Here is a 20,927-nt window from a genome sequence, read left to right on the forward strand (position 1 = left end):
TGAGTCAACTACTTCAGGGGTGGGGAACATGTGGTCTGTGAATTTATTTCTTAAGCCAACTGCAAGCAGTGGTGAGCTGAAAGCAAAGTATTACAACTTCCCAATGCTTGAGTTGGATAACCTGATTATTTTGCAAGATCCAAAAATAATATTATAAATATCCAAACAACCCTTGGCAAAAAAAAAAAAAAAAAAAAAAAAAAAAAAAAGATTCTCCACCCCTGATCTATAGGGATAACTAAGTCCAGGGGGAGCTGATAAAATTACTATACCCACCCCATGAAAGGTAAAATGAAAGAAAAGAAAGCCTAGAACAGACATGATTGGGATATACATTGGGGGCAGGATAACCTTTTAACTTTACCCTGCATTGTTAATATCTTCTCCACCATCTCGACAATCAATAAAATCCTAATCTGTACCATTTATAAATTTATAAATTTTATAAACATTTATACATGTTCACATGGAAAATGTAACAATCAGCTCTAGCATACTCGTATATAATTCCCTCCCCTCCCCAAGTCAAGAACTGGACATAATAATCCATCAAAGACTTTGAAAAGGAAGACAGGCAAGTAGAGGACTCATAAGAGATGGCTGCAAATGCTGAACTAAAGATTTTTAAAATGTCGTTATTAAAGTGTACTAAGTTGAGAGAGAGAGAGAGAGAGAGAGAGAGAGAGAGAGAGAGAGAGAGAGAGAGAGAGAGAGAGAGAGAGAGAGTTTTCTTTTAACTAACATGGAAATAGCCTTTGCATGATAAACAATTGTATATGTACATGTTATCACTTCAGGAGGGGAGGGAAGGGTAGGAGGAAGGGAAAGAATCAAAAATTGCTTTTACATGCAATAATAAAAATCATTTTAAAAAAGAGAAACTATCAAGGATAAAAAGGGAAAAAAAAAGAATATGTCATCAAATATGTCAATTAATAAGGCTACTGGTCATAACAGAGGGAATGCTTTCTGAGTTAAGTGATGAGAACATTAAAGAGTTCCAGCTCCATAAAATCTAATGGTCTAAACAAGGTCCAAGTGCTAAATGGCTAATGCCCTATGAGGAATTAACAAATTTCTCTAATTTAATTAATCATCTATGAACATACAAAGAAATTCAATGCATATGAAGTGAAAAATAATTCAGCCCAAGAACTGGCCTGAATAAAAGGGCTTTCAAATTTTTACAGATTTAATATTCTTTAAAAACAAAATAAAGACAATTTTTAAAAATTGTATTATTCCATTACTTTTTCATCTTGAGTATCCCTAGTAATGCTAAATTGCTGTTGCTTAATTTCAGTTGTATTCAACTCTTCTTGACCCTTTTGGGGGTGGTTCTTGGCAAAGACACTGATTTTTCATTTCTTTCTCTGGCTTATTTTACAGATGAGGAGACTAAGTCAGACAGGATTAAATGACTTGCCCAGGGTTGTACAGCTAATTTGTGTCTGAGATTTGTCAGACCTCCTAACTCCTGCCCCAGCATCCAACCCAATGGATCATCTAACTGCTCTTATATATGGATAAATGAAATTAAAATAAATGAATGAACGAATAGATAAAAGATTATAGGGAAGGGCAAAAATGGGAACAAGTTACTTTAGGCAAGAAATGACCAAATCACCTACCTCTCCCTTTGCCTAGAAGGTATTTGCAATAAATTATTAATGACAGCTAGCAATTAGTGATTTAAGGTTTGCAAAGTACTTTACATTTATTAATCTACTTGATCCTCACAATTAACATCTGATCTTCATTTTAGAGATGAAGAAAGAGATACAGAGAGGCTAAATGACTTTTTCAAGGTAAGTAGATTAGTATTTATTTAGCTATTAAGATTCTGTAGCAAGATTTGAACTTAGATATTCTTGGCTTCAAGTCCTGAGCTGTAATCAGGTTTATATAACGCAGTTGTCTAATTAGCCATTAAAAAAAAAAAAAAAATCTTCTGTAAAACATGTTTTTAAAAAGCATTTATGCTACAGACTCATTTTCCCAAACCTTTTAGAAATCACTTAAGTTAGAAAGCACAGAACATCAAAACCACTGAAAACCTCAACCATCCAGCTAACAAAGCAAAATGATCAGTCACATAAAAGCTATACAATCCAAAACTAATTCTTATTTTTGACCTTAATTACACATATCTCAAGTTTAAGATATAGAGCTGAGCTGATCCTCCCACACATTCATTGAATAATCTTTCTGAACAGTTTACCTTGTATTTCTCTTTGGCCTTTTCTTTTCCAAGAAGTTTAAGAACTTTATCGGCTAACAACATGCTTTGTTGGTTCTGGAAACCTTCTAAAATGCAAACTGCTGTGACATCTAGGAATAGAAAGAAAAGCAGGGATCCTTATCCATTAAACTATCATGACAATAGAAATATCAGCATCAATTTTAAAATGAAAAGAAAATTTAAAAAGCAGAAATGTGAATGTTAGGGAGTAGTCACTTAAACTAAGAAATTTAATTCCCTACAAACCTAATTAATTATATCCTATAGCTAAATAGGAAACAAAAAAGACTTATGAACTGTTTTCCGAAGTACTCGACAATCAGTATGGCCAACTTCATGTTGGGCCTCACCTGTCAAATTAGAGGATTGGACTAGATGAGGGATTCTTAACCAGGAGTCCATGCATAGATTTCAGGGTGTCCGTGAACTTGGATGAGAAAAAAAAAAAGTCACATCTTTATTTCAATATAATTGGTTTCCTTTACAACATTATGTATTTTATGCAGTTTAAAACATTATTCTGAGAAGGGCTCCATAAGTTTCATGAGTGTACAAAAAGGATCCAAATCCCTTGACTAGAAAGGATTCTTTCCTGCTGTAAAATTCTATGAATAGTTTATGGATTAGGGGAGGAGTGAGAGAGAGAGAGAGAGAGAGAGAGAGAGAGAGAGAGAGAGAGAGAGAGAGAGAGAGAGAGAGAGAGTGTGTGTGTGTGTGTGTGTGTGTGTTAGAGAGAGACAGATCTCTGTGGAAGTCTGGACACCTCAGAATGTTCTTAAATGGATAAAGAACACAGAATTATGAAGGAAACCAATTATACTAAAGATGTAATTTCTCCCTCATCTAAGTTCCAAGAATCTATCTTTGGATTGAAATCTACCTATGGGGTTAGCGGATACCAGGTTAAGATTCATTGGATATTTTCTTTCTAGATAGATTAACAAGCTATCACTTGCACTTTATTAGCTAGCATGGCCCAAATCACAAGCCCACTGACTCTCATGCTCTTCACTATTTCACATTTTTTATAACATCTAAGTCAATATGTTCACTTTTTTTCATACTAATTTTTGCCTGCCCTAGTGAGCTTCTGTTGATTCATTCTACCTCCTTCCTGACAATCTTTTTAAAAATGTATATGTTTCAATATTTCGAAAGTCCAGAAGAAATGAAGCAAAAACTCAGATCTATTTGGGGAAGAAAAAATTAATAACCTGGTAATAGAGACTTTTTAATCTATAGCAGTTGAATAAACTAATATAAAGATACACTCACCTTCTAAACACTCTTTTTTGTTGTCTAGTTTCTCATGGGCTTTTGCACGTCTAAAGAGAGCTTTCACATATCTGGGATTAAGCTCAACAGCTTTTGTACAATCTTGTGCCACCTCTTTCCACTTTTGCTGCAATTTAAAGCAAAAACACCATCCCAAAGGAATAAACTTTTGACAAAATACCAACCTTGATTTCATCAAATTACAAAAAAAAAAAAAAAAAAAAAAAAAACCTATTATAAATATATTAGTCTGGAAATAAACCCCAAAGGATTAAATAACTTTATTGGATTTGAGTAAATAGCAATAAAATTTCAGTTTGATACAATATCACAAATTAATAGAAAAAAGTTTAGGACATACCAATTGTTCAAATGCAGCAGCTCTGTTCTGATAAAATGTAGAAAGATCAGCTTTTTTCTCTGTAGGACATAAACTGATGGCCTCTGTATAGCACTGAATAGCTTGTTCATACTTTCCTGCTTTAAAATACTTGTTGCCTTTGTTCTTGGCTGCTTGGGCTCTATCAAGAGGGCTCTGTGAAGAAGAAGATTAATTACCATCCACTAAATAAGAGGAACAATCTTAGATCCATAATAACCAATGACATGGTTTTATATATGACCAATAGTATAATTATTTAGTTATCTAATAAAGTTCTTAACAAATTAGCATTTGTTAAGATGTTCATTTCTACAATTGTACCAGTGAGCAAAATTTTAAAATCCCCAATTAAGTACAAAACATAAAAAATTAACAATAAATTGGACTTAGAAATGATAGAATCTCAGAACTGAAGCTTTCATCAGGGAAAAAACAACTTTTCCTAACTGTTTTCTTTTATATCTTCTTATGCTACTGAATGAGCAGTACCAATATGAAGGCCATTGAATCTTGAAACTCTTGCCAATGTCTCCCTACTTGGTACAAGCTGTATAATTATATCTATTTTAATGAAAATTGTATTAACAAGTCCCCAAATCAATACATTTAAAATCACATTTCTATTCCACATATGAATTATTAGTAATGCAATGTGCCATAATGAATGAAATCCCAACTCTGCTACTTATAACTTGTGTGACTTCCCTTCATTTTTTTCATCTGAAAATGATGGGGCTGATCTAATCAACCTTTGAGGGCAACTCTAAAACCACAAGCCTATGAATTTCAACTAGTTTTAGATATTAAAAGGGAAGAGTTTTGCACCTTTCCTTGTAAATTAGTAAAATTAATAGAAAAAAGTTATGACTGCATCAAAAAGTAAAAAAACCAGAAGCAAACACTATTTAAAAATGGAAGTCTGTTTCTTGCACTGTACTAAATTTAATTTAAATATGAACATGGCAACTAAGTTACTAATTTGTCACCTTGTTATATAAGACAGATTCTTCTTTTATTAAATAGAAATATAACAACCAGAAGAGATAGAATTAGACAAAAAGACCATTTATAGTAATGGCCTTTGTGTTTCAAGTGTTCAGTTTATGACAGTTATCAAAACAAATTGAAGGAATCATTCAAACGGCTCACAAAATAGTTTATCATCCTGATTTAGTAGAAATCAACTTTTCCAAGTCCCAGGTGATAGTCGTCTTCCTATAAAAATATCATATAATCCAACCTGTTTCAAGCTAGTATTGATAGCTTATCAATACTATCTGCCCAAGAGGTATACTTTTAAGTAAATGGCTCAAAGCATATCTATCTGAACTCTGTGTAGCCAATATATAAAGTTAGTCCTACTCCCTTTAAATAATTGATCTAAATGATGTTACATCCCTTTTTCTACTTCCTCTGTCTGGTAAAAGTTCTTACTATTACCTAGTATACAGCAAAGGATTCTTGGTTGGGTCTTCTTAAGTCCACTGTCTCCCCCTTTTGGCTAATCCTAATGCAATGGGATCTGGTCATGGCATTTTTCAGCTCAATACTTTAGTGATTCTTTTTTGAATAAAATGTATATTTCTTTGTATGGTATTCAAGGTACTCCATGACTTGGCAACATCCTACTTTTAAATGTTAAGTCAAAATGATTCTTCTACAGCATATGAACTGTGTTGCACTTCTCTGGTCACTTATAAACATTATGTTTTTCCATTCTTGTAATATTCTGTAATCTTCCTTCTCTATTTGAGTTTCATATAGCACTGTGTACCTCTTAAACACTTTATTATTCAACTCCTCTGTATGTGCATCCATCCTTCAGAGCTAAGTCCCATGAGTGTTGGACACTGTTTTCTTACCTAATTTTTTAATTTTGCGAATGTTAGAATATTTTTTAATGAATTCAACTCCTTAGTAATGAATTTCCCTGAGTATTTTAAATTTTGTAAACATATTTACTGCCTAAAACAAAGTCTACATTTTTTTGCATACAACAAAATTCTCATGGGCAGCAAAGAAAAACAGAAGCACTTGTGTGTGCCTAAAAATACTTTTAGAAGAGCTGAACCATTAACTTCAATTGCCCAATGACAATAAACAGTTTACTCACAAATTAGCAATACTTACATCTAACCTGCAACCTATGGAACACCACAATAATGAAAGAATCAAAACTGTGGGTAACACAAAATGGCAATGGAAAAGAGATACATAATGGGGGCAGATGGGCTTTTTCTTGATTAGCAATGAATTTTACCAATCCATCCTGAAAAATTGGAGTAGGGAATTAAGATTAAAAACTAAAATTTGGACAAGGACAGTGTTTGGAGAGGGGTTGTGGGTATACTGAGCCAGTAGTTAAATAAACTACTAGATAATGGCTAGTTAAAATGACAAAGACAAATATTTTAAGGATTGGGAGTGTTAAGTGGAAGATCATGAAAAAATTTGTTAAATCAGACTGACTTAGGTTTTAATTTAACAGTTATATATAGGTTTGTGTATCATCAGGCAAAGTGGTTTTATATTTGGGAAATTGCACTCCAACTCATTCTTTTCCTCCTATTCAAATCACACTTACAATAATTTAAGTCAATAGGCTGCCTATTGGACAAGAGTTATGTATTGCTCTCTTCTAGGCTACAAACCATGAAAATAAATAAATAAATAAATAAATGAACTACTACCCTTAAGGAAATTACTTAGGCAGCTGTGTGGAGGATGGATTAGTGGGAAGAAGCTTGAGGCAAGGAGATCAATTAGAAAATTATTAAAATGGACCGGGCCAAGAGTAGTGAGAAAGGGGCATGTGTAAAAAATACCTGCCTGTATTTAATGGCTTACTGGATATGATGTAGATGTGGGAGATTCAAGAATACTGCCTACATTAGGAACCTGTGAAACCTTGTTTCCACAGCAACAGGGAATTTCAAGAAAAGGAATGGATTGTTTTTATGGGGGATGGGGAAAGGAAGAAAATGACATTTTTTCATGGACATGCTCAGATTGAAATGTTCAATAAGGGAACTAGTTATGGTGAGAATGAAGTTCTCTTCTGAAGCTGCCTATATAAATATGGTAATGGAAAGAGTTTATAGAGCTAAAGGAATTGATAAGGTCACTGACAGAAAAAGTAGAGAGAGTACAGGATGGAGCTTTGGGTTACACCTAGATAGTGGGTATGATATGAAGATTGAGGAGTAGGCAAAAAGGTAAGAACCAGGGGAACCCAACCAAAGAAGGGAATATCTGGGAAGAGACTGTAACCAACACAACATTAAATGCTGTAGAATAATCAAACTTGAAGACTAAGAAAAAGCAACAGATTTGGCAATTTAGGATGGAAGGCCATTTTTCTGCGAGTTTGCCTGAGAAAGGTAAAGAGCTTTGTAAAGAGGATGGTGAGAGACTATAGTCTCCCTAGTAAAGATCTGTTTAAATTTGAGAGAGAAGTGATTGTGTTTGTAAAGGTGGAAGGACAATGTGCTGGAAAAAAAATGAAAAGACAAAATGGCCAGGTGGGATTTGACATGTCATTATTAAGAGTCTATGAAGTTCCAACATTTAATAAATTTGTAAGAAAAAACCCTCATACCTCTAAATTTTTAGGAATTAAAGATTATGGTTTTATTTTCCACATTCTAATCTCCCAGAAGCAGTAAAACTCTAGGACTTTGTAGATTTTATGCTAAGACCTATACAGAGCAAAAGCATTGAAATTTGCATACATGTTAGGGAAAGCATTTTTGTGAGCCCTCCACTTAATAATTAGATTAACAGCCAAAGAATCACAGTAGAAAATTATCATGCTTTTACAATGTCCCTATCAAGTAAAACAACTGCTTTCCAGGTGGCAATATGAAGGGAATGTACTGAGGCATCAACAAATTTATATAACCATAATTGCCTGTTACATGCAATTACATTTCATGTAGGACCATGGAAAGTACAATAGCATGGTCCTACATCAAGGAGTTCAAAATCTACTTTGGGGGAAAATGTTACACATGGGTACAAATGGAGCAGAAATAATGGGGTGGGGGAATGAAGCTGTCATTATATTAATGTTAGGGAAGACTTCTTGAAAAAGGCGACCGTTTAACAAAATAATCAGAAGAAACATGATCAACTATAACATGTAAAAATGAAAAGGATAAGTTTAATCATAACAGAAAAGGAATCAATCTCAAGAAATAAAGTTAAGGTTAGGTAATTTCTGTTTGACAGGCTTGCTAGGTTAAGTACTTCAGTAAAATGTTCTATTTGTAGCTTACTCACAATTTTAGCAAAGCATTTGACAAAGTTTCTCATAAAATGGACACATGAGAGAAGTGAGCTAAACTGTTAAAATTGTTTAGATGGCCAAATCCTAAAAAGTAGGTAATAAAGGTTTGATATCAGCACGGAAGATTTCCAGAATACTCCCATGAAACTGTACTTGCTTGGTCCTGTGCTATTTAACATTTTAACCAATGCAAATTCAGCAAGCATTAATGAAGAGGGTTGAACAGACAAGGGTAGGGAGAGGGAACAATATCCAGGAGGAAATAGTAATAAGCAGTAGAAACGTCTTGCTCCTTAAAGGGAGACAGGACTGGGATAAATAGTACATACTGATTGTAGAACTAACTGAATAGAACCAGGAGAACAATTTTTACAAACAGCAACACTGTAAAGAACTTAAGTCTAATCAATGCAAATATCTCCAGGAGCTATGATGAAGGTGATAGGCACAAAGTGCAAAGATGTACATTTCTTGTTTTCTGTCTCTTCATTTTTACTGGAGGACGGAAGATTAATAATCATGATCTCTCCTACCCATCCCAAGAGGCTGATGTAATATTTTAAAAATTTTTTAAATATGCAAAGAGAATAAAAGGATCCACAAAAAAGCAGGAGAGTTCAGGAAACAATATGTATAATTACAATATTTTTTAAAAGCAAGAGGTATGAAATGAATATCAAAGTCTCATATAGATCCACTCTTTTGTGCTATAATGTATTGTAGAAATACTCTTTAGGGGGTGGGGGGTATTTAAGTTTAGAATGTAAAAATAAATCAGGAAAGGAGAGGAAGGAGAAACATATATATATAAAAGCACAGAGATAGATTCAATATCACATACAACATTGTAAATAGATCAATATGGCTAGATTGAGATGGTTGAAAATTTTAAAGTCAAAGAAGTTTGCATTTCAACATAAAGACCATAAGAGAAGTTTATTGAGAAGACTTGCATGAATATTATTGTTCAGTAAGAAATGACCAGCAGGATGATTTCAGAAAGGTCTGGAGAGACTTACATGAACTGATGCTGAGTGAAATGAGCAGAATCAGGAAATCGTTGTATACTTCAACAACAATGCTGTATGATGATCAATTCTGATGGATGTGGCCATCTTCAACAATGAGATGAACCAAATCAGTTCCAAGAGAGCAGTAATGCCCAGGGAAAGAACCCTGGGAGATGACTGTGAATCACTACATAGAATTCCCAATATCCCAATTTTTTCCGCCTGCATTTTTTATTTCCTTCACAGGTTAATGGTACACTATTTCAAAGTCTGATTCTTTTTGTACAGCAAAATAACTGTTTAGACATGTATACATATATTGTATTTAATTTATACTTTAACATATGTAACATGTATTGGTCAACCTGCCATCTGGGGGAGGGGGTGGGAGAAAGGAGGGGAAAAATTGGAACAAAAGGCTTGGCAATCGTCAGTGTTATAAAATTATCCATGCATATATCTTGTAAATAAAAAGCTATAATAATAATAATAATAATTTTAAAAAACAAAACATAAAGATAAGAATGGCATGGGTAAACTTGTACTTTGGGATTCAATTTGGCATTTCAAATGATTATTTTGCCAACAGTGTGAAAGAAGAACTGTCACAATAGTATCAATGTATGGCAATAATTCAGGTGTGAAACACTGAGCCTTTGGGCAATAAGTGCAATTTATTTTAACTCATACTTCAACAAAATACTGTGCAGGGCATATTTAGGACAACTTAGCAATTGTTTTCATTAAAGAACTTTTCCAACTTCATTCCCCAAACCACATTTTTTTTTTCCTTCTTCCAAATGCCACTAAGATAAGCTAAACACTAATTTCTACTGTATGATATTAACTAGTTATAAAAAATATTTTCAGGTGGCTCAGGGTCACTTACTGAAATTAAAAAGGCCAGTTTTTAACAAGGAAGGCTTTACCACTGGATAGTAAAACTTGTACATGACAGATCAAACAGTTTTATGCTTATTTCTAAGTCTACCCTAAAATAGCTTAGCCTATATTCATACTGAACAATTTAGTAAGCTACACTCCACCTACCTCACCCCCCCCAAAAAAGCCTAAATTTAAGAATGGCCAGATTTTTGAAGATATTGAATTTAACATTTTGGATATATAAATTATTTTAGGAGCACAAAGCTAAATACTAATAAGCAACCTCTTTTTGTTTCTTTTTAAATTTTATAATAGTCTTTTCCTTTCAGAAATAAGATTAGTACTTCAGGTTGCTATTATTAAATGGTACCAAAGTTACATTATAGCTATTATCTACTTCACCAGATCTCCTGAGCACTTTCCCAACTGATTAGTATTAGAAAACTAAAATAATATAAATGCCATTTACTTTTGAGTTATAGTTCTACAATTCCCAAAATAAGTGACTGGTACAGTCTACCCACACATGAAAACTAAGATCTGATGGATTAAGCTAAAACTTCTTTAGTTCATAGTTATATTCAGCAATATGTTCCAACAGTTACTTTGGTAAACCAAGATTATCTTTCCCCTTAAGCCTATTGTTTTTTCTAACTTTTGACATTTTTGTCACTGGCACCACCATTCATTCATTCACTGAGTCCCCCAAGCTGGAAATCTTTGTTTAACAGACTTTTCCCCTATGCCTCATATATTACACAATCAGTTACAAAATTCTGTCAATTCTACTTTGAAATATTTCTTATCAATACCTTTCACTTCTTTATCCCTATCAACTCCAACTAAGACAGAGGGACCCTCATCACTACCCTCTAGAACCATGATTATCAGATTTTGTACAAGATAAGGAGGAAAGAGGGATGTTATTTTTTTCCATTTTCTTCAATAGCTCTGACCCCGTAATAGCTATTTACAATTCATCCTTCCTTTTGGAAGGGAATCATTGACATCAGTAGGGAGATGTCTCAGTGAATTAGATTTTAGTGAAGCAGAGCTGTACAAAGCAGTCAGAGTCCACTGCCAAGACAATGGTCAAGCCAACTTGAACTCCCCCATATCCAATGACCATGCTATTTCTTAGCTCAAGAAGCTTCAGTGGCTCCTTTCTGCATCTCAGATGAAACAAACTCCTGACACATAAAGACTTACAATAGTTTCAACCCACCTTTTAAAAATGGTACTATTCCGCCCTAGTACTTTCTATTTAGAACCTAACTAATCTAACATAATTCCCACAATGTTTTGTGCTACCTGCTTTTGTATAAGATGTCTCCTATGCCTACAATACTTTCACCTTAGCTTATCAGAATTCCAATCTTCTCTTCAAGGCTCAATTCAAACTCCACATCCTATATGACATCCCCCAAATACTTTGCATTTATTTATCCATGCTGTGCTCTCTATAGAAGCTTAAGTTTCCTTTGGGCAGGGACTACTTCTTTGTTTTACCCACAGATTCTGGTTCTGTGCCTAGCACAGGGTAGAGGCACAACAAATCTCAATTGAATTGAATTTAGAATTGGAAGGAAACTTAGAAATTATTCTGTTCAGTACTTTATTTTACAAATCAAAATAGAGGATCAACGATGTTGAATGAAAGAAAAAAAAGCTGCAAAAATACTGGGGATATAAGCAAAAAAAATTGTCAAAACAGTTCCTTGGCTCTAGCACATATTCTATCTAGTAAGGAGGGACAAGAAAAATTTTAGGTTTCAGCTTCAAGTCAAATGGATAGGTCTCAAAGGGCTTAACATGCATTCTTTAATGTTTTATCCACAGATAATACTATATTGATTTCTACTGAACCATTCAACAGTGCCAGGGACTTTAGAGGTTAAGAATTTTCTTGATCAAGATCAGAATGGCTAGAGACCCGAGTGTCTAGAATTAGAATGTACCTTTTGACTCCAAATTTAATACTCTTTTTTTTACTAAGGTACTCAGCTGTCCAATTTATATGTTAAAAGTGCAAAACTACAACATAAACATAAATCAACTGAAGAGGAAAGCCCTAAATAAAAGGCATATTGAATTGTTTCTGAACATGTGCACACCTTCAACCTCAAAAATTGTCAGAACAAAGAATTAATGTAGTTAAGTGTATTGAGTTATTTGTTTTGGGGTCTTATCTCTCAACTTTAGACCATAAACTTTGTAAGTAAAGAGTCAGACTAATTCTTAAGCTTTACAAAATCTGAATTGAATTTTCCCACATTTACATAAATCAAGAGCATAAAAAACACCTACATTTTTCACCCTAGTTAAAGCAATAAAGACATCAGATATTTGGTAAGACAAAATTTCTCAAATTGACCCAATCTAACTTAGGAGATCCAATTATACTGTAGAGGAGAAGGCACAACAAAATAATGCAACAATTTCTCATAGTTAAAAAAAAAATCTCATTTTCCACTCTCAGAAATGTACTCCAAAGTTTAGAGCAATGTTTTTTTCAGTACCTGAAAGATAGCTAATATTCTTCATCCTGAAATCTCTAAACTTTGGAAAAGAGAAAAGCAAGATTAACTATAATGCTAATTACCTCAGGAGAAATATGAAAATTATGAAAAAAGTCCTTTCCAGCATTTCTAGATCACGCTTAGTAAGATAAAATTTTGATTAAAAAACAAAACAAAAACAACCCATGATAGCCAAACACATATTTAACATAACAACTTCTTAATCTTGTCTTTTTTATTTCTCCTTTCTATCAAGTTCATTTTTTAAAAGCTAGGACAAGGATACCCAAATCTTTAGTATTAACAGCATCTTTTCTATCATATCAAAGTAATTCTTTATTTTTATCAGCAGACATAGTTTCCCATGGTACTGTCAAAAAGGCAAATCTCTGAAATTACATGGGAAGTGCTTGCTTTTTCACCAATACTTACTTAGCCTAAGCTAAACTAAGAATTTGTAGCAGTCTAAAATATACAAATAATTCAGGAGATAAAAATTTGATTCTCAACCAGTACCATTAAATGAATTGAGAAAATACAAAATACAATGTTACTGAACAAGATACGTTTAAGCTGAAGAAATATTACTCTGCTAAAGGAAAAAAGTATAAAGTTTTGAAATGTTCTAGCAATGTTCAGTCAGATGCTAAAAAGAATTCAGAGGTGGGGATGTGGGATGGGACTTAAAAACTGTAATTAAGTTTTAAATTTTATCAAAGAAAAAAATTGTCAAAATTTTTAAAAACCAAACCACTCCTCAAAAACAAAGAAATTAACATATTCACTTCATTATGCTTTCACTCCTACTTGAAAAGAATTAATCATCCCTCTAATTTTAAAATACTGATGTGAGAGCTACTTCAAATGACAATTTACTCATTTTTCAATTAGGTAGAATCATAGAACTTCAGTTCTTTTAGGACTGGAAGTAGCTGCAAGGAGCTCATTAATCTAATACACTCATAGAGATGTGAGAAGTAAGGGTTAGGGATTAACTGACTTGCCTTCTCATATATCTAATAAATGGCAGGAAAAGCAAGTAAGAGCTTCTGATTCACTGCAGAATTCCTTTCCTTTAATCCCACCACTTTTCTTAATGCACATGAGAGAAATCTTTACCATTCTGAAATGAGCTCTACCAAGGATTACATAGAGTTAGAAGGAACCTAAGAGGTCATGCAATACAATCCTCATTTTATAGATAAGGAATCCAAGGTTCAAAGAGGAAGTGACTTACTCAAGGTCACAATGGTAGTAAATGACACCTCTCAGATGTGAACTCAAGCTACCTCCAACTTATTGCACCACACCGCCTCTAGAGCGAATATAGATGTGCAAAAGTGGGCATATGGCCATTAAGATGCTGACCAGTTTGATTATTTAAGATGTAAAAGTATTTTATGTATAACATTTTCAAGCAAGGTATTGGAGTAAGAAATACTATGGGTTATTCCCACTAAGATCGAAAAGTTAGTTAAGAGTCATCAAAATCACAATCTCTGTTGTTTCCAGTGTAGCTAAATCTGCATAGCTACCTGATGCCAAAAGGTAAAACACACCAAGATACCCTGTACAGACAAGAGAAAATTCGTGTTAGTGCAGAGATCTAGAAGGTAAAGAACACTGGATTTGCAAGCCTGGTTCAAATCCTAGACTTGCTATTGACTGTGTGATCTTGGACAAGTCATTTAATCTTATCAATTTCCATTAGGTACAAAAAGAGCAAATGGAAATACCCTCTTTCAGCTTTGAATTTATGATCTGTATCTTGTACTTTTACTATTTTATATTTACTTGCATTTATTAACTTTATTTTTATTTTATACCTGTCTTACCCATTAGACTGTGAATGAGGACAATTAAAACTTCTTATCCCAAGTGATCTAGCAAAGTGGCAGGTATCTAACAAATGTTTGCTGATTTAGGTAGGGCCTTCATATATGGATCTGTTATGTGCATTGAAGGAAATAAGCCAATTAAGAAAGAAAAAATGAGTTTCCGTATACCCTAATGGACCTTTAAACCCACTCAAAAAACAATGCAATCCACTTGCATTTTCAGGTACACAGTATCTAAAATATAACCTAATTAGTCATTCCTATTGTCTAATCTAGAGTAACATTGTTGATAACATTCCTTCTTTCTTTAATCTGAAAATTAAAAAGGGGGAGAGGCGCTATCATTCTGTATTACAATTAAAGTTAAATCAGGATAACTTCAAAAAGCAGCATGCAAAGAGTGAGCCATTTGTAGAAAGAACAATGGACATGGCCGGGACCTGTACAAGGAAACTGTGTGACCTTGGGTAATGTGATTAATCTTTTGGGGCCTCAGTTTCCTTACCTTTAAAGCTGAAGGATTTGGACAAAATAATTTGGAAAGGCCCTTCCAGCTTTAACAGGTGATGAATGATGACCCTTTGCTACATCTCTAAAAAAAAAACAAAAACGGGCTAAGATCTATTAAAGTGAAGAGGACACAAGACGTCTCTTATAGTAACTCCCTACGCCTGAACCTTCAGCCACCAAATGCTGTGTCACAGTGAGGACGGAGGAAAAAGCATCCAAAGAGTTTTCTCCAAAGTCCCTCCGTTTTGTTAGGCGGGGTGGGGTGGGAGGTGGGGAAAGACACCGAAAAACACACCGTTTCGCCCCTCGATAACTATAGCTCCCCTAACCATCGCACACCCTTTACAGCCCTCAGCGGCCTCCCCCCTCCCAAGCCAGTCCCCGAGATCCTCAGACCCACGTGGGGACCGTGCCGGGTGCCAGGCTGCCGAGGGCGGCGACGGCGGGGCGGGGGCGTCCCCGAACCCTCCCACGTTGGTCCCTCACCATCTCCTCGTGGGAGCCGGTGCCGTCCTGGTGGCCGCTGCCCACCCCGGCTGGGGCCGGGCTGGCTCTGCCCTCAGGGGTTTTCCTCTCGCTGTTCCGTTTGAGGCCTCCGCCCCCGGTATCGCCCCGGCCGCCGCCGCCCGTGTCCCGCCGTCGTCGCTGCCGGCTCCACAGGTACACGGCGCCCGCGCCCAGGATGAGCGGCGCCCCGACCGCCAGCGCCAGCTGCCAGCGAGGCAGGCCCCCCACGCCGGGACCAGCAGCACCGCTCCCCACCCCGCTCCCGGCATTGGGGACCGCCGCCACCGCCGCCTCCAGGGGCTTAGAGGCGGCCATGACAACCTGCCCACTCCTCAGCCGCCGCCCCTTCCCGGCCGCCCCAGTCCTGGAGCGAGCACGCCAGCCAGCGAGAGCAGCGGAGAGAGCGGGCGACAGAAAAGGGCCAGAGGGCACCGGAAACCCGGGGCATGCCGGGCCAATCTTCCGGTCTCTTCGCCATCTCGAGGGGGCGTGAGCGAAAGGCGATTACTTCCTGTCACGTGACCACCCCAGTTTGGGTTACGAGCTTTCCACCATCGAGTTCCTTGGACTGTGCTGAGTGGAAGAGTTTCTTCTGGGTCTCTTTCCTCAGTCCTGAGGAGGTGGGAAGTCGAGATGTGAATGGAACGAGCATGTACTGACTTTGCTAAGGGAGGGAGATATTTGTGATAAAACTCCAATGAGATCAAGATGTTTAGAGGCTGGCTAATCTTCGAATGTTATTTAAACGTCCATCCGTTAGTCGGAGGGAGAAAGGGAAAGAGGTGGGGCGGAGAGTTGCACACCATTGCTATTGGCCTTCAATGGTAGTGGTGGGCGGAGCCGAGCATGCCCCGCCCACTCATTGGCGGGATTTCTCCTTTGCCTGGGGCGGGATTCTCGGTATATCCCAGAACCTGTAGCTGACGGGCAGCTGCGTGCAGTTTCCTGCAATCTCTGTGCAGATCTGTTAGTTCTTCCAGAATTGCTCAGCCTGAATCTTCTTGCGGTGAACCTGCACTCCAGTAGCTTTAGTGAGCTTGAAGTTATTATAAGCAACGGAAACATACCAGAAAAAGATTACACTTTTGTTCAAGGCTTGCAACACTGCTAGTTGCATGAACTCCTGCAACTATTCTGTAGCTTATAATCAATTGAGTTTCCTAGTGTACTCAGTGAAAGATTAAATAACCTGCTCCTGACCACACGGCTATTATGTGTCAGATGTGTTAAAGGCAGGACTTAAACACAGATTTTAGCTGGATAGCTGGTACAGTGGTTAGAGTACCATAACTTTGAGTTCAAGTACAGCCTCAGACGTTTGCTAGCTGTGTGATCCCGTGCAAGTCCCTTAATCTTGGTTGCTTCAGGTCCTCATCTAAAAAAATGAACTGGACCATTCTGGAGAGCAGTTTAGAACTATGCTCAAAAACTTATCAAAATGTGCATACCCTTTGACCCAATAGTATTTCTACTGGGTTTGTATCCCAAAGAGATTTTAAAGAAGGGAAAGAGACCTGTATGTGCAAGAATGTTTGTGGCAGCTCTTTTTATAGTGGCCAGAAACTGGAAACAAAGTGGATGCCCATCAATTGGAGAATGGCTGAATAAGTTGTGGTATATGAATGTTATTGGAATATTATTGGTCTGTAAAAAATGACCAACAGGATGATTTCAGAGAGGCCTGGAGAGACTTACATGAACTGATGCTGAGTGAAATGAGCAGGACCAGGAGATCATTATATACTACAAAACAACACTATGATGATCAATGGGCGTGGACTTCTTCAACAATGAGATGAACCAAATCAGTTCCAATAGAGCAGTAATGAACTGACCAGCTACACCCAGTGAAAGAGCTCTGGGAGATGACTATGAACCACTACATAGAATTCCCAATACCTCTATTTTTGTCCACCTGCATTTTGGATTTCCTTCACAGGCTAATTGTACACTATTCCAAAATTTGATTTTTTTTGTACAGCAAAACAACTGTTTGGTCATGTATACATCTATTGTATGTAATTTATCTAACATATTTAACATGTATTGGTCAACTTGCCATGGGGGGGGGGGGGAGAAGGAGGGGAAAAATTAGAACAAAAGGTTTGGCAATTGTCAATGTTGTAAAATTACCCATGCATATATCTGGTGAATAAAACCTATTAAAATATATATATTTTTAAATGAACTGGAAAAGGAAAAGCCAACCCACCTGAGTATTCTTGCCAAGAAAAGCCCAAATGAGGTCACAAAGAGTTGGGCACAATTCAACAATAATAAAAACTAAGGTTTTCCTGAAGGATGTCAGGAAAACCCTGGACTGCAATATTATGCCTTTCCATTTTACCACTGAGCAAAGCATTTTTTCCATATAAGCAGTATACAAGAAGATAATAGCTGGCTATAAAGTGTGCAAATAAATACCATAGGTATTATACCCATATTAGAGACTATCAAATTGAGGCTCAAAGACACAAAAGGATTTATTTTCAGACATACAATTAAAAAGTCGAAGGTAGATTTAAACCGAGGTCTCAAAATTAACTCTTGCAGCCCAAAATAAATAGATTATATTCTAAAAGGTCACTTTTAATAACTCAATAACTACAGGAAACAGACAATTGCTTTATATCAATGGTCCTCAAACTTTTTAAATAGGAGGCCAGTTCACTGTCCCTCAGATTGTGGGAGGGCCGGACTATAGTAAAAACAAAACCTCACACTCTGTCTCCGCTCCTTAGCCCATTTGCCATAACTTGGCAAGCCGAATAAATGTCCTCAGTAGGCACATCTGGCTCTCGGGTTGTAGTTTGAGAACTCCTGCTTTACATCATAGATCGGGGCTGGGGAACTTTTTTCTGCCAAGCACTGTTTGGATATTTATAACATAATTTGTGTGCCATACAGAATTATCGATTTAAAATTCAAGGTTGGGGCAGCTAGGTGGCGCAGTGGATAGAGCACCAGCCTTGAATTCAGGAGGACCTGAGTTCAAATGTGATCTCAGACACTTAACACTTCCTAGCTGTGTGACCCTGGGCAAGTCACTTAACCCCAGCCTCAAAAAAAAAAAAAAATAAATAAATAAAATAAAATAAAATTCAAGGTTGCTGTACCTAGCTTTCAATTCATCATTGCCTGAGTTGTCTTGAGAGGGCCAAACCAAATGATTTTGAAGGCCTTATATGGCTCATGGATGGACATTTGCCACCTCTGTTATAGATGGAGAAAGCTTAGGTACAGAATCAGTAGTGTAACTTGAGCTAGAATCTAGAATTTGACTATCTGTTCTAGTATCCTGTTTTGTAGGTCCTTTGGACTTGTAAACATTAACCATTAACTTTCCAGTTGCCAGGTTATTTTCAATATACTAGTAGCAGCAAGAATACTAATAACTAAAATTTGAAATTGGATTAATTGGCAGCAATAGGGCCTTATTAATTAAATTAGGATGACATAATTTGAAATAGTTTCAGATCTTTAATACTGTAAATAGATCCTCATTAGTAAATTGCTTTGAGGCAATGGAGTGTTTCTTAGCAACAGAACTCAGAGGGGAGCTAAAAATAATAGCAATGGAAATCTGAGTGCTTGGATAAAGAAGGTTTCAGGCACTATCTCCCTTAAGCTTATATTATAACAAGTGTCACTGGACTTTTGTATACTTTCCTCTTGGGAAATAAACAGATGGCATTTACACAACAAAATAAAATAACACTAGCAACTAGTAATGCTTTAACTAAAAGTATAAAGCACTTTATGCTTTTCAGACCATTTTCATAAGCTATCTCCTATAATATCACAACCTTCTTAGAGACAGATAAGGCAAATCACAGAGAGTGGAGTCAAGACACAGAATGATTACATGATTTTCCCAAGGTCAATATCAAAAAAAAGGAGACTAGGCCCTAGAATTTCTGATTTCTAGTCTGTTCCTTCTACACTCAATCTACAAAACACTGACTACATTTTAAATATTTGCTTCAATGTGTTTACCTCATAATGACCACAGTAAGGTTTGGGTTGTCTTCCAACTTTTTTTATCCTACTTACAAAAATTGGAATTTCTTTAATCAATTTAAAGAGAAAAATATCATTTTCTCTATCCATTAAACTTCTCAGTTGGTGTGGTATGTTTAAATCCCATGACCTCAGCACATTTATTCATGGGGATCTCTTTCAGACTGCTTCTCTTAGTAAACTGAGCACATGACCTCTTTTTGTCATCTAAAGAGTGAAGGTATTTATGAAGGAATAGTTGAAATTACCGAGTACTTTAAGTTTTCCATTTCTAAATTTGCTTCGAAGTGTTCAGTCATGTGAATCATAATTCTTTGGTAGATTTTTCTATACAATTTTCTTTTTTTTTTTTTTAATAGCACTTCCTTTTTTCCAAATGGAATTCTTTCAAGTTTTCTTTTAAGAATTCTGCAAGGAGAAAAATTAATGCTGAATGTGCTTCACTGACTCCATTGTTATTGATTAATCATGGTGGTGTTCACTGATGACATCGCCAGTTTTTGAGTCTGTTTGTTCTTCATTGCATTTAAGAGATAAGAGCTGACCTTATAAAGCTTACATGAAAACCTAATTAAATGATCCACTATTCACCTTAGGATATTCAAGGAGAATGTGTTACAGATAATTAAAATTAACTCAGAAGTAGTCTATATTACTATCTTTGCTTTGGCATCTTGATCTGTCCTTGAATATTTTCATCTTAACGACTGTATTTCCGTATTAAATGGAAATGGTAAATCTAATGGAGAAAGAATTATTTTTATTCATTTAGTCCTACAAGTTCAAAATTGCTAGATGTTCTTTCCCTCTAATTTTACTGTAAATAGACATTTAAAATATGTTGCTTTCTTTTCTGAATGTTATGGAGAAACTTTTTTCCTTTTTTTTTAAAATTAATTTTATAATTATAATTTTTTTGACAGTACATATGCATAGGTAATTTTTTTTACATTATCCCTTGTACTCACTTCTTTTTTTTCTCTTTTTAAAATTAATTTTATAATTATAAACATTTTTTGACAGTACATATGCATAGGTAATTTTTTACAACATTATTCCTTGCACTCACTTCTGTTCCGAATTTTCCCTTCCTTCCCTCCACCCCTCCCCCTAGATGGCAGGCATTCCCATACATATTAAATATCTTATAGTATATCCTAGATACAATATATGTGTGCAGAACCAATTTTTTTTTTTTTTGTTACAAAGGAAGAATTAGATTCAGAAGGTAAAAATAACCTGGGAAGAAAAACAAAAAATGCAAACAGTTCACACTCATTTCCCAGTGTTCCTTCTCTGGGTGTAGCTGATTCTGTCCATCATTGATCAACTGGAATTGGATTAGCTCTTCTCTATGTTGAAGATATCTGCTTCCATCAGAATACATCTTCATACACTATCATTGTTGAAGTGTATAATGATCTCCTGGTTCTGCTCATTTCACTCAGCAT

General features: G+C 35.8%; 1 protein-coding gene across 1 annotated transcript in view; it reads right to left on the bottom strand.

Annotated features, from left to right (window-relative positions):
* Positions 1 to 15,876, bottom strand: part of TOMM70 (translocase of outer mitochondrial membrane 70) — a 31,491-nt gene extending 15,615 nt beyond the window's left edge. Inside the window, exons 1-4 of the mRNA XM_074301013.1 lie at positions 15,436 to 15,876; positions 3,879 to 4,052; positions 3,518 to 3,644; positions 2,222 to 2,331 (exon numbers count right to left, since the gene is read on the bottom strand). Of these exons, the coding sequence (XP_074157114.1) occupies positions 2,222 to 2,331; positions 3,518 to 3,644; positions 3,879 to 4,052; positions 15,436 to 15,771 (747 nt within the window). The 5' untranslated portion in view covers positions 15,772 to 15,876. The remainder of the gene's footprint in view (positions 1 to 2,221; positions 2,332 to 3,517; positions 3,645 to 3,878; positions 4,053 to 15,435) is intronic.
* Positions 15,877 to 20,927: the final 5,051 nt, after the last annotated feature.

The sequence above is a fragment of the Sminthopsis crassicaudata genome, chromosome 3, assembly GCF_048593235.1.
Source record: "Sminthopsis crassicaudata isolate SCR6 chromosome 3, ASM4859323v1, whole genome shotgun sequence".
Classification (NCBI taxonomy): Eukaryota; Metazoa; Chordata; class Mammalia; order Dasyuromorphia; family Dasyuridae; genus Sminthopsis; species Sminthopsis crassicaudata.